This window comes from Drosophila grimshawi, unplaced genomic scaffold (assembly GCF_018153295.1).
Source record: "Drosophila grimshawi isolate 15287-2541.00 unplaced genomic scaffold, ASM1815329v1 contig_44, whole genome shotgun sequence".
NCBI lineage: Eukaryota > Metazoa > Arthropoda > Insecta > Diptera > Drosophilidae > Drosophila > Drosophila grimshawi.
The window spans coordinates 21,534,075-21,546,356 of NW_025063240.1; the positions used below are offsets into that span (position 1 = coordinate 21,534,075).

The 12,282-nt window shown below is 37.4% G+C and overlaps 1 protein-coding gene across 1 annotated transcript in view; it reads right to left on the reverse strand.

The window, feature by feature from the left end:
- Positions 1-8,171: 8,171 nt before the first annotated feature.
- LOC6558882 (glutamate receptor 1) overlaps positions 8,172-12,282 on the reverse strand; it is a 30,320-nt gene continuing 26,209 nt past the window's right edge. Inside the window, exons 14-17 of the mRNA XM_032738878.2 lie at positions 10,785-11,293; positions 9,879-10,123; positions 9,051-9,501; positions 8,172-8,276 (exon numbers count right to left, since the gene is read on the reverse strand). Coding sequence (XP_032594769.1) covers positions 8,172-8,276; positions 9,051-9,501; positions 9,879-10,123; positions 10,785-11,293 — 1,310 coding nt within the window. The remainder of the gene's footprint in view (positions 8,277-9,050; positions 9,502-9,878; positions 10,124-10,784; positions 11,294-12,282) is intronic.

Sequence of the window (12,282 nt, forward strand, 5' to 3'; positions counted from 1 at the left end):
TAAAACTTTCTAATATTTTTCAGCACCTCAACACAAGCGATAAGAACTCTTGCACGTTGTCGAGCTGCTGCTGCTGCTGCTGCTGCTGCTTCTGGTTCCACAGCGCCCTAATTAGTTGAATTCTATGCATTTTCTTCTGTGCTAACGGTAAAGGTAAAGGCTAAGGCGATGGCCAAGTCAAAGTGCCAAGATAAAGTTAAAGGTATGAACAAAATTTTTGGCTTCTTTGCTATAACTTTTGGTAATATTTTCTTGTACGAAAGTTTCAATGTTGATAAAATGTGGCAAATATAAAAGTTGAAAAGTCTTTCGACGATGCGGTCAAGCAAAAATATTGCTGTGATTATAATGCCACTTGCACAATATTGAGTACATATATACTATAGTCTTTGTAATTTAACTAACAACCTTAACAGGCAACTAGAGAGAAAGACCTGTCTTTTTTTTGTTCGGTTTGTTGGTTGAGGATGAGTCAAATTGATAGAAATACTTAAAAACTATTTTAAACATTTTCGTAAGGAAAAAGTATATTTTAAATTAACCTCCATAATGTATTCAATTCGTCGAAGTTTAAAATTGTTGATGATAAAAAGTTGGAGTGATTTAGGCAGGAGAGCTCGATATATGTGGCATGCTGATATTAATTTGTTTGAAGTTGTTGAAGAAAATATATAATTGATGGATTCAAAGATGCTTTTGAAAGTGTGACATATAAAAAAAAGTACTTTTCAACAGATCAATGAATTTTACATATTATTAGTTGTTTGATATTATGATCAAGCAGAGAAGAATCATCTATATACGATTTACTTTTCATATCCATTCATAACTTATGACAAAATAATAAGTGTCTAAAAATAGGCCTCGTTTATATCTCGATTAAGAGCAGCATCTGTTCAGCGTTATACCCAAATATATCATAGCATCATAATATATATGCGCAATTTTCACACATCTTTTGGATATATATATTTAGTGTATTTTTTTCGCCTGCTATGTCAATGCAACTGACAATTTTTCAATCTCGACATGAAGTCGGGCATCAGAAATAATTGCAAAATGCATCAATCAGCTGTCAGTAACGATACTTGACTAACTGAGTGACAAAAAAAAATGGGAAAACAAACTTTTTTTTTCCGACATTACGTCTGCCAGTCGTCTGTCAGCTGCAGCCAGTGATTTAATGCCACGCCCACACTCATATTTCGACAATGTCGTTTATGGAGTCAACAGTCGCCGGAGCAGCAGCAGCAGCAGCAGCAGCTCATTAGCCGCGATTATGTTGGTAGGTGCTGGTACTGTGTGTGTGTTGGCCACGTCTAGACCACATTTCCGATAATTATACTTGTTGTATTGGCAGACGATGTCGAGAAGTTGCCAACTAAATCGTGCACTGGACTAAGAAACCGCACTGGCCACAAAAGAAGCACAAGCCGAGGAGAGTAAACCAGAGGGGAACGATAACGATGACGATGACGATGACGTTGCCCCCATCCAAGCGGATTATAAGCACAGAGGCCAAAGCGCATTCAACGTTCAGCAAGTTGACTGCGGTCGGAATCCTGCCTAGTTGGCCAGCTAATGCGGTTGCCGGTTGTCGTCCTGATTGATTTTACATGCTCCAATCGGCTAGTTTGAACTGCTCTACTCCTCTCTGCCTCTTGCTGGCGTAATACTTTTAATTGATAATTGCACAAATGCATGGGAATTGTAAAAATCGACAAAGGCAGACCGCACAACAGTTTTCCATCTATCAGAATTGCTATATACATGTATATATATATTTATATATATATTTATATGTAGTACAATATATTGGTAAGCAATTTGGGGTTCGCAAAACGGAAATCAAGCAAATTGGTTAACTGCCAAACCGCAAAGCATTTAATAATGGACAACAAGCGCACACAGCATGCCCAACAAAGAGACACTGCGACAGAGAGAGATAGAGGGAGAGGTGGGGGGATACAGAGAGAGAGAGAGAGAGAGAGAGAGAGAGAGGGAGAGAGGCGTAGCGATAGGCACAAAGTATCGAGTTTCAAGACTAGTACAGAGTGACGAGAATTGCTCATGCCTTTTGTACAAGTTCTGTTTCAGTTTTTTTTTCATACTCTTTGTCAATTGTGTATGTGGGGTATACTGAATTTGGGGAATAGTATGTTACAGGCAGAAGGAAATCAATGAATTTCGAGAGTCATAAGTTTGCCAAGACAAAAATCGAAAATTTCTAACAGATTTTCCAGTTCCAGTTCTGCTAAAGGTTGTGCATTGATTCAACATTCAATTCAGTATTCAATTTCGTTAAGGTACTATTTGGACTAACAATATCATTTACTGTAAGTGGATCTCAACAAATGTTGAGTTTCGGTTCTGTTTATAAAATACACTTTGTAAAGTTGGAGCTCTGGTTTCAATCTGGTATTTCAACAGCGACTCTCCTCGCAGCTATTTCCACTGGCTTTTGCAAAGTGGCTCATAGTTATTCTGTGGCCTTACCCAACACTGGTGTAACTATGCCACGCCCCCAGAAACTTCTATTGTTTGCCTGGCCATAAGTCTCTCACTCGCTCCAGTGGCGCATTTAATATTCATGTTGCGTTTTGGCTTGACGGCCACACATTTTAGCCCAAAAATCAATTATACGCCCCGCAAAATATGATACGTTCTCAGTGTGTGTGTGTGTGTGTGTGGGTGGTGTGAACGTAGGCTTCGTCTAATATTACATGTAATTAAGGCGCGCATACGTCTTCAGTCCGTAGTCCTCCATCCGCAGAGTGGAATCCAGTGGGAATGCTCAGGTTCTCTCGCTGGACAGCCGGCTGGGCTGGGAATGAATTTGAAATGCTGGCAACGTAATTGCCAAATTACTTGGATTTTTGCTAACAGTAACACTAAACGCATCTGCGAGTGTGGAATTTCAATAAAATATGCAACATATACATGTGTATTTTATATATATGTATATATATATAAGTATGTATGCATAAATCCCATTTCAGACCCTCGTTATGCCAGAACAATGACCCTCAGCATCACGTATACGCAGCGTAGCGGGCTCTCGAAAATATACATATATATATGTAATTTATGTATATGTATACGAATTAAAATAATACACTCTTCATTCAGGATTTGCAGCTTATTTGATAATAAATACATTTAAAAAGGGACCTATATGATTTAGTGGTGCGATATTGGTGATTTTGTTCCCAAAATGTGATCAGCATAATAACACACCGAATTTGGTTTCGATACCACACAAAATCTCAGCTTTAAAACGATTGTTTCTTTGGCAGCTATACGCTATAGTAATCCGATCCGGCTGTGTCTGATATATGAACTGCATACAGTCAAGTAACAAATCTAAGGGACTACGACGACGTCTCCTTCAATTCGAATACTCTCTGCGAGCGCATAATAAATTTATTCTGTTTTCTTTCCACTGAAAAGATAAACATCAACAGATTAAGAATCCTCTGAATACTAAAAATAAACACATTCCATTTTCACACTTCTTGGAAAACAAAACATCAGCAGTATAAAAGAAACATTAAAAAAAATGTACATGTTATAAAATTCCAACTGGGTTATTGGCCATAACTTAAGCCAATCCAACTCTTGTGTTTTAGGATTGTACTATTTTTGTTTAGCACTGACAACAACTATTTCCATTCAAGCACATTAGAAAACTCATCAAAAGATAACAAAAAAGAAAAAAAAGAAATAGTAAAATGTAATTCTATCAGCAATATTAATCGAAAGCAATTTTAAACAGATTTATTAGCCACATTCACGAATGTCAATTGGCTATTCATTTTGGTAAGTGATTTTGTCGCTTCATGTTGGCCATGTTTCATTTTGAAACGGCTACAAATTGATTTGGCATTTGCTCTCGTTGATTGATTCGATCCATTAATGCAGCTAGATGCACACTTCTCTAATAAAAAAAGAAACTGTCCAAAATTAATGTTTAGGCAAAAAAAAAAAAAAAGAAAACCTATTCAAGAATAGCCCACTCCGAGCTGAGCTTTGCGATCTGATTGATAAATGTACGCGAATGTTCTATATATACAAATCGATCGATTAATGTATGCAATAACATTTTTCATTCTACTCAAATAGATTTGTGTAAACTCAAATGGAATAATAAATATTTGTACTTACCTTACCTTTCTTATGTGCAGATGAATGACTTTCTTTGCAGTCGACGTATAATCTTTCAAAAACACAAAACAGCGAGTCGAGTTTGATTTATAATCTGTGTGTAGTCAAATTTTGTAGTTAAAGTCGACAGCTTTATTGCTTCAGACAGGGGGAGTGGCAAAAGAGGGGCAAGCACACTATAAAAAGAACAAAAATGTTGAAATGATATAGATGACATCAAATATGATGTCATAAACAATGCAAAAATATAACAACTAATTAAAAAAATATGTGAACAAAACTATCATCAGACAAAGTAATAAAATATTATTTTATTTTTAATCATACTAAAGAAATATAATAATGGTAAGGTAGACATACTATAAAAATAAAGTAGTACCAGACATAGTAAAATAAAATATTTTACATTAAGTTTACGTGATGAAAATTATAATAATTATTACAGATAAAAAAAATAATAATATACATAAAGTAAATACTACTAGAATGCTGTAAAATTTCAACTGTTAGGCCTGGGCAACACCTTATGTAGTATTCAACAACTTGATCTACTTTTATGAGTTTGTTGACTTTTTGTTGACTCGCGTCTCGTGCGATGATGTGATGAGAAGTCATCAGTGGTTTCCGTTGTTGCTCGAGTCCAAGTTTGAAAAAACGGCGCTAATTTTATGACGGCACTCGTCAAATGTCAAATACACCAAAGGGATGGCCAAAAGGGACTCGCGCTTAAGTTGCGGCTGGCAACTTTATGCTAATGTGAGGCTCACAAGTTGCACACTGTGGCAAACACGGGACATCCTTAATTTGCACGAGAACAGCCTGCCCGGTCGCAGCTGTGTTAATTACTGTGGTGAGTGGCACACTGCTCATGAGTCATGAATCATAACTTCCGTTGACGTTGCTCTCTCTCTCTCTCTCTCTCTCTCTGTCTCTCTCTCTCTCTCTAATTATGAGGCAACAAATGAATGAAGCAACCGTTTTAACTGCAAATAGTTGAGGGAAATCAAGGTAAGGAGGTGGGGTATGGGGGGGGGGGATATGGCAGTAAATCGTCTACAACGCATAATGAAGTCGTCTTGCAACAACACTGGGGCTTGCCATCAACGTGGCAACTCTCTTCGTACTTCAGCATGTGGCAACTGCGGCTAACCGACAATTTGTGCAGAGTTCTGCGACTGGAAGCTTACTTACTCAGCACAAATTGCTCTTAATTCACTTGGCTTACAGAAACCGAGTCAAGTCAAATAACGTTGTAACAACTTGAAAAGTGTTTAACTCACATCTCTAAAATACTCCTTAAAGCTAACAATAACCATAGAATATATATAGAAAACGGGCATCGCAAAAAATAAAACACAAGCGCATTTAAAATGTTTATTATTAATAGTTGTATTTACCTTTACGCTTTTATTTTGACTTTGGTTTCTGTTTTCTGTTGTTTTTGTTGTATGTTTAAATGCAGTGTGATAACAATATGTTTACTTAATGTTAATAAATGTATCAAATGCGCTTTGACATAAATCTTTTATATCAACTAAAATACATATAAAAAATTGTACAGTATCCTACGTGGTAAGAGGGGAAACAACAAAAAGGGAGCCTCTGAAATTTAAACGCAATTTGTAATTGGGAATTTTTCTTTGTTGTTTTGTTTTTTTTTTTTTGTTTCGGCGTTTGTTTTACTTAATGCTTATGATACTCTAGTAAAGACTAAAACTAACCTTTGATTTATTCAATATATATATATTTGATGTTCGAGTTTTATGTTTGTCATGCTGTCGATGCAATAAATATTTCGCATATTTATTATTATTTATCTTTGCACATTTATTAGTATTCTCTATTTGAATATGTTTAATGGTTTATGCTTTATTTGATTTCAGTTTTTGATCTTTATTTGTTTGGGATTATTTTTGATGACGCACTGAACTGAACATTAAATGCAATTTACCTGCAACTGTTTTTTTCTGTTTTTTCTTTCTTAGCTTTTTATTAAATGTATATTTATGCTATTTATAAAAGAAAAACCGAATTATCAAATAATTTAACTAGCAACAGTTAATAATAGTACGTAAATAGTTTACAATAGTATATATAATATATATATATATATAATATATTTGTATACTTTATAAGGTTTATCTCAGTACCATTCAAATGTCTTTTGATATGACTTAAGCAATTTAATGGTAATTTCTTTGGCAACTATTTATACGATCATATATATTCAAATATTCATATATATATACATATACACTATTCGACAAAAGATGTTGAACACTATCTGAACTATATAAAGTTGATTTATACATCATTTCCTATTTCTGGTTGTCTATGTGGCATTTTCAAATTGTTCTTGTTCAAAGTTCAAGTTGAATGTGAAATTCTCACAATGTTTCTACTGTTAATGAATCATTTTGTTATTTGTGTTTGTTCAAAATCAAATAAAAATGATTTCAATTAAAATAAAATTTAATTAAATTTCACTGAAATCTATTCTTATATATTTTCATTATTTCCTATTTTACTTGCGCTAATTAATTTATTACAATATTTTTATTAAGCCTCTGCTCGTTATTTAATAGTTTTCGCTTATGTTGTTTTTTCATTTTTTCTCTTTTTATTCTTGTTTTCTGTAATTTAATTATAAACAAATATGCAACAACAAATTCCATTATGAGCCCTTTAGTATAGTTTATGGAACAGCTATGTGTCTTTTTAATGCTTTTCCATTTGTGTTTTATTCTGTTCATTATTTTTTTGTTTTCCATATTTCTTTTGTTTTCATTTTTACTTGTTTCACTTTTGATTGTTTATTAAAAATATTAATCAGTCATTTGAATGCAATGAATTGCTGTCTATATGTATATATTTATATATAGTATGTGTATGTGTGTGTGTGTGTGTGTGTGTGTACGAAAGCACTAAATACTATACAATTAATAGTATATAGGGTTTCCATTACACACACGCACACCCCTCATCCCTCATCCCTTATCCCTTATCCCCCATCACCCTGCCCATTCCCAGTTGACTGTTAACAATATTACAATAATTAATATCATTCATTTGCATTGCGATGCAGAAAACTAAAAAAAAAAATTGGATCAGCTTAGAGATGGGCGGCAATGACGATATTTTATATTATAAAAATTTCTAAATTGAAATTCTAATTCTTACAGACAAACGGACATGATTCGATCCAGTCGGCTGATCAAGAATATATATATATATATTTTATGGGATCGGAAATACCTGTTTCTGTTTGATAACTACAAGAATACTTATCATTTTCATCGCACGCAAAACATCGTCATTCAGTCGTGTCACGTGCCCATCTCTAAGACATATAAATAATGTTCACCACTTTTGTGGGCCGATTTCGACAGAAATTTATTAAAAAATGCTGTTTGCACTTATTAAAAAACGAAATAATAAATCGTCTACTTTAATTGATTTATGAAATGAAAACGCGTTAATTGTTGATGATTCTCGCTGCTGCAGCTTCAATTTCAATTATTTATGCACATTGTTAGTCAATCTGATTATACTGGCATAGTTTTCTAAATTCACCCTGAATACACAATTTGCATAAATTGTTTAATTATTCGCATATTGTTGTCGAAGTCTCGTCTGTCTGCCTTTTGTGTTATGTTTATGTTTATGTTTTTATTTTGTTCTTTTTTTTTTGTTGCTTATTATCTAAAATTTACTTAGTGTAGAAAGAACTAATTCACTTACTTGTCGTAGGGGTGGGGGGCATGCGGATGCTTCTTTATGTCCGGCGAGTGGCGCATCAGTGTTGCAGCATGCTGCCCGTTCACCGGGGAGAGGGTTAGGCTACCCTCGTGGCTGCCACCACCGCCGCCGTTGATGGTGCCACTGGGGCCGACACCAACGCAGCCCGCCATCATTTTCTCCGTCTCCTGGCGGCTATTTGCCATTATGCGTCGTATTGTGGGCGCGCAGGGTGTGCGTCAGAGACGCGACTCCTGCACGTGCTCGTGTCAGACCTGACCGTGTGCGTTCATGTGGAGCGCCTCCCCAGCGTCTGAGGGGGCGCCGGAGAGTTGCGCCGGCGGATAATACTGCAACGAGGTGCAATTCAAATACTGTGCGGCGGTTAGACTCACATTAAGACCTCATAATTAACACGAAATAAGAAAGGGGAAAATCGTAGGACAATGCTTAATATAGTTATAAGAACATTTAACTTGTATTTTAAACCTCGCTAAACTCAGCAAATTTTCTTTCAACCCTCGCAAAATCTTCACCCTCTTAAGGTCAAGAGGTGATTGACCAGAATTTACTCTGTGATATAGTTGTACATTTAATTTATAGTTGTGTGGAAATATAACATAGTTTTTTCTCGATACATTCGAAGACACAACAGGAACTTTCAGTTCAACCCTCGGGAAACTATAAGACTCCTCATAAACTCTGCTTTCAAAGCCTGGAAAAAGATTAAGCACTTTTTATCAAAGTCCTTTAAGCCGTATGAAAGTTAAGAAACTCTTCTCTCAACCCTCGCAAGATTATAAATCACAGCCAAAGCACTCACTCCAAAGCTAACAAAACTTCAATACATAATCCCCATAAGCTAAACCGTTAGTCGTTATTATTTGTGGATAAGCTTGGAGGAGAACAGATAGCTTTCCATCACAGATATTATAGAAAATATTGATGCACATTGGGTCGAATTATTATTATTAAACATTAAAGCTACATTTTAAATGAAAGTGCCTTGCAAACTAAACTAAACTTTCCATAATTTTCATAATATCCACAAATTTACTTTGAGCTTTAAGAGGAAAAACAACCCTCAGGATCAGAGTAAATTAGTTGTAGCCTTAAGCCAAATGGACTTCAATGTAATATTTACTCACCCCGACACGTCCATTGTCGTAGTCGCGAGACGCTTGAATGGTCAATTTGGCCTTGGCGTGCATCGTGTCCGTCATCGCGTTCCTTTGATGTGTCGAGGGTAGTACGCCCGGAACGGAGTTGGGTGTGCGCAGCATCATGGAACCGTTACTTTTGGCCGCATTACCAACGCCAACGAGATTCGATCCGCCGCCAGAGGAGGAGGAGGATGAGGAACCGTTTGCCTTCCTGCGGAAGCAAAACTCAATAATTGCAACAAAGACGGCGACGAGCAGTCCACCGATGAGTATATAGAAAATGCCAGCCACATTGCTCAGCGAGAGCGCATTGTGCGAGGACTCGCGACTGTCCTTGTTGGGATTGCATTCCGTTTTGTCGTACCACCATTTGTTGCGAAGCTTTATCAGTTCGCCGTTCTCCTTCAGCGACAGCACAGCTAAATTAATTGGATCCCTAGAACAGTGGATAACGGTTATTAAGTACGTTTCGTATGGTTGGCATTTGCTTACAGCTACACTGGTGGCAAACTGGCAAAGTATATACACACACCTGTACAGTATGGCTCACAATCAATTGAAATGTAATTTAGTCCGTAGTTAAATATGACTTGTAAGTAATACAAATTATGAGCAGTTGAAAATGAACTCTGCAATGGAAGCGTGCTCATTCTGTGTGCCACCACTGTATTTTCTGAGTGTGTCTTACGCCCACGCTTAACATTCATTCCATTCATTGCCCTGCTCCCATACATTTCAAACGGCTTCCACGCCAATTCCTAACAGTATGTGGTATATATATAATACATATGTATGTGTGTGTATTGTACTTACTTGAGTGCTGAGCCAAGGGGCGTTGCTATGCCAAATCCCTTGGTATCCAAGTTGGGTCCCACTTTCATTGTGTCGCATGGCTCGCGTGCATTTACATATTCATTTTTCGGCGACTCCACGAGCAGGGCATATTTGCCCTTCGAGGTGCGCACTCGGCGAATGCCCTCGTCGTACGTATTGACAAAAACGTGCTTCCTCGAATTCATATATTCCCACATTCTGTTATGCAGTCCAATTGGAGAGCGCTGGAAACGAAAAGAAAGAAAAGAATTAGGCGCGCACACACACCATTTTGCACACAAGTAAGTTGTGTGGGTTTATTATGCAATGCTAATCGCATATTTAATCTATATAGTACAATTGCTCCTATTAAATTCAGTTTTTATTACAATATTCAAAAGAACCGAGAATGCGCTCCGTTACTTTGTCTTAACAGCACCGACTCAACAACGACTCTGCTAAGGTAAATCGATTACACTGCTAACATTGATCGATAACTGCTGATGAAGTTGCGCTACAGCGACATGTGTGGTACAAATGTAAAATGGCGCTTGTTAATTGGTACCCTAAGCTTTTCATACCAAATGGCACATTTTATGCTAATATTCTTTGTAAATACATATTGAAAATTGCTGTTAAGCTGAATAACTCTGTTAAACTACTTTAATAATAAAAAAAAAATATAATTTGATTGCAAACATTTCAATGCAAATTTAAAATATTGTACCTATTGACTAAAAACTGTGTTCCTTTACAATGTGGGTACAAATTAATGATGGTACTTTTAGCTTTTGTTACAGAGAGTACCTTCTAGTCTATCTCTGCCTTGCTCGCTTGCACAACTTGTGTCTTGTGTAATTTGAATAACTAGGCATAATCGCATGTCAAAGGTTATGCCAGACTCACCCTAAAGAAATCCCATGTGGAGCCGTGCAACAAGGTGCCGTATTGCACCTCCGTTTGCATGGCCAAATCCTCTGGCGAATTGATGGGCGTGACCATGCGCTCGACGGTGAGAAAGGCGGCCAGATTTGCCGTGTATGACGAGATGAGGATGAGCGTAAAGAAGAACCACGAAGCGGCCGCAATCCGACCAGAAACGGAACGAGGCGACAGATCACAACCCTGCTGCATGAATGCAGCCAGCGAATACCAGAAGGAGTTCCAAATGCTAAACTCATTGACAGCTGCTCCTGCAGCCGACGACGACAGCGATGAGGGCGACGCCAAGCCGCCCACAGTTGAGCCAGACGCAAGACTGCCTGCCGACAGCGAAGCCTGCAGTGCTGCGGCGCAAGCAGCTGACTGTACGCCCGGTGTGGGTGGCCCGGGCGGTGGTGGGGGAGGCAACTGGGCACCGCCAATGATGCCGGGGGGCTGCTGATTGGCAAGCTGTTCGTGATGTGCATGCGGATCTACAAGAAAGGCGGAGAGAGAGGGAGGTGAATGAGTGATAGAGTGTGAGGGAGAGGCAGAGGCACAAAATATGTAACCGCAGACAGCAAACTGAAAGTGGACAAGCCAGAACATGTGAATGCATGCATCTACACTCGAAGAAAAACATGAATGAATTTGCAAGAATATCTGTTTGAAATTAGAATTAAAATTTGATTTAGAATTCGTATTTTTGGACTTAGGAAATTCATTTAAGAAAAAGAATATTTAAATACACTTTCAGAATTTCTTTTATAATTTGTATAATGAAACCACAATGTGAGCAGATGGACTCAGTTCTGCAGTTGTATCAAATCTCTGAATTTTTCTGGTTTCACATAAAATACTAAAATAAGTAGAAAGTGTCTGGTCTGAGATGAGTTTTCTAACAGCGACAACAAAATTTGGAAATGCATTTTCTGTAAAATAAAAGTAAAGCTGCCCTTTGGCGATTTGCTAATTGTTTGTGCTAAATAATCTTCGCTCAGTGTATGCTAGACATGCATGCATGTACAACAGATATCCTTCGGCTGTCATCCGACTGGCAACTGTCAATCATTTCGTTGTGTTTCGTTCCGTTTCTGATTCGTTTCCTTTCGTTTGGTTTGACTTTTTGCGCTTGCTCTAATTGATATGCAATCAGGCGCATAGCCAAATCTGCTTCTCCAGCTGCTGTTGCAGCTCCTCCGGCTATACATCACCCCCCATCTACCTCCCCCCTCATCAGACACTTGCTTCAATTGGAAAAGCATCGACTTTCAACTTGGCTTCCTCTTTAAACTGACAACCAGTCATATCTGAATCTGAACATTTTCATGCACTCGCATTTCCCTCTGCCCCTTCCCCCACACCCTTTTATGCCCATGGCTTGTGTACAATTTATTTCTTGCAACACGTTGCTTGCATACAAAATGTTGTTTACTTTCCGCTAAAATTACATTAAGGATGTTTTGCAGGATGCCAATAGATT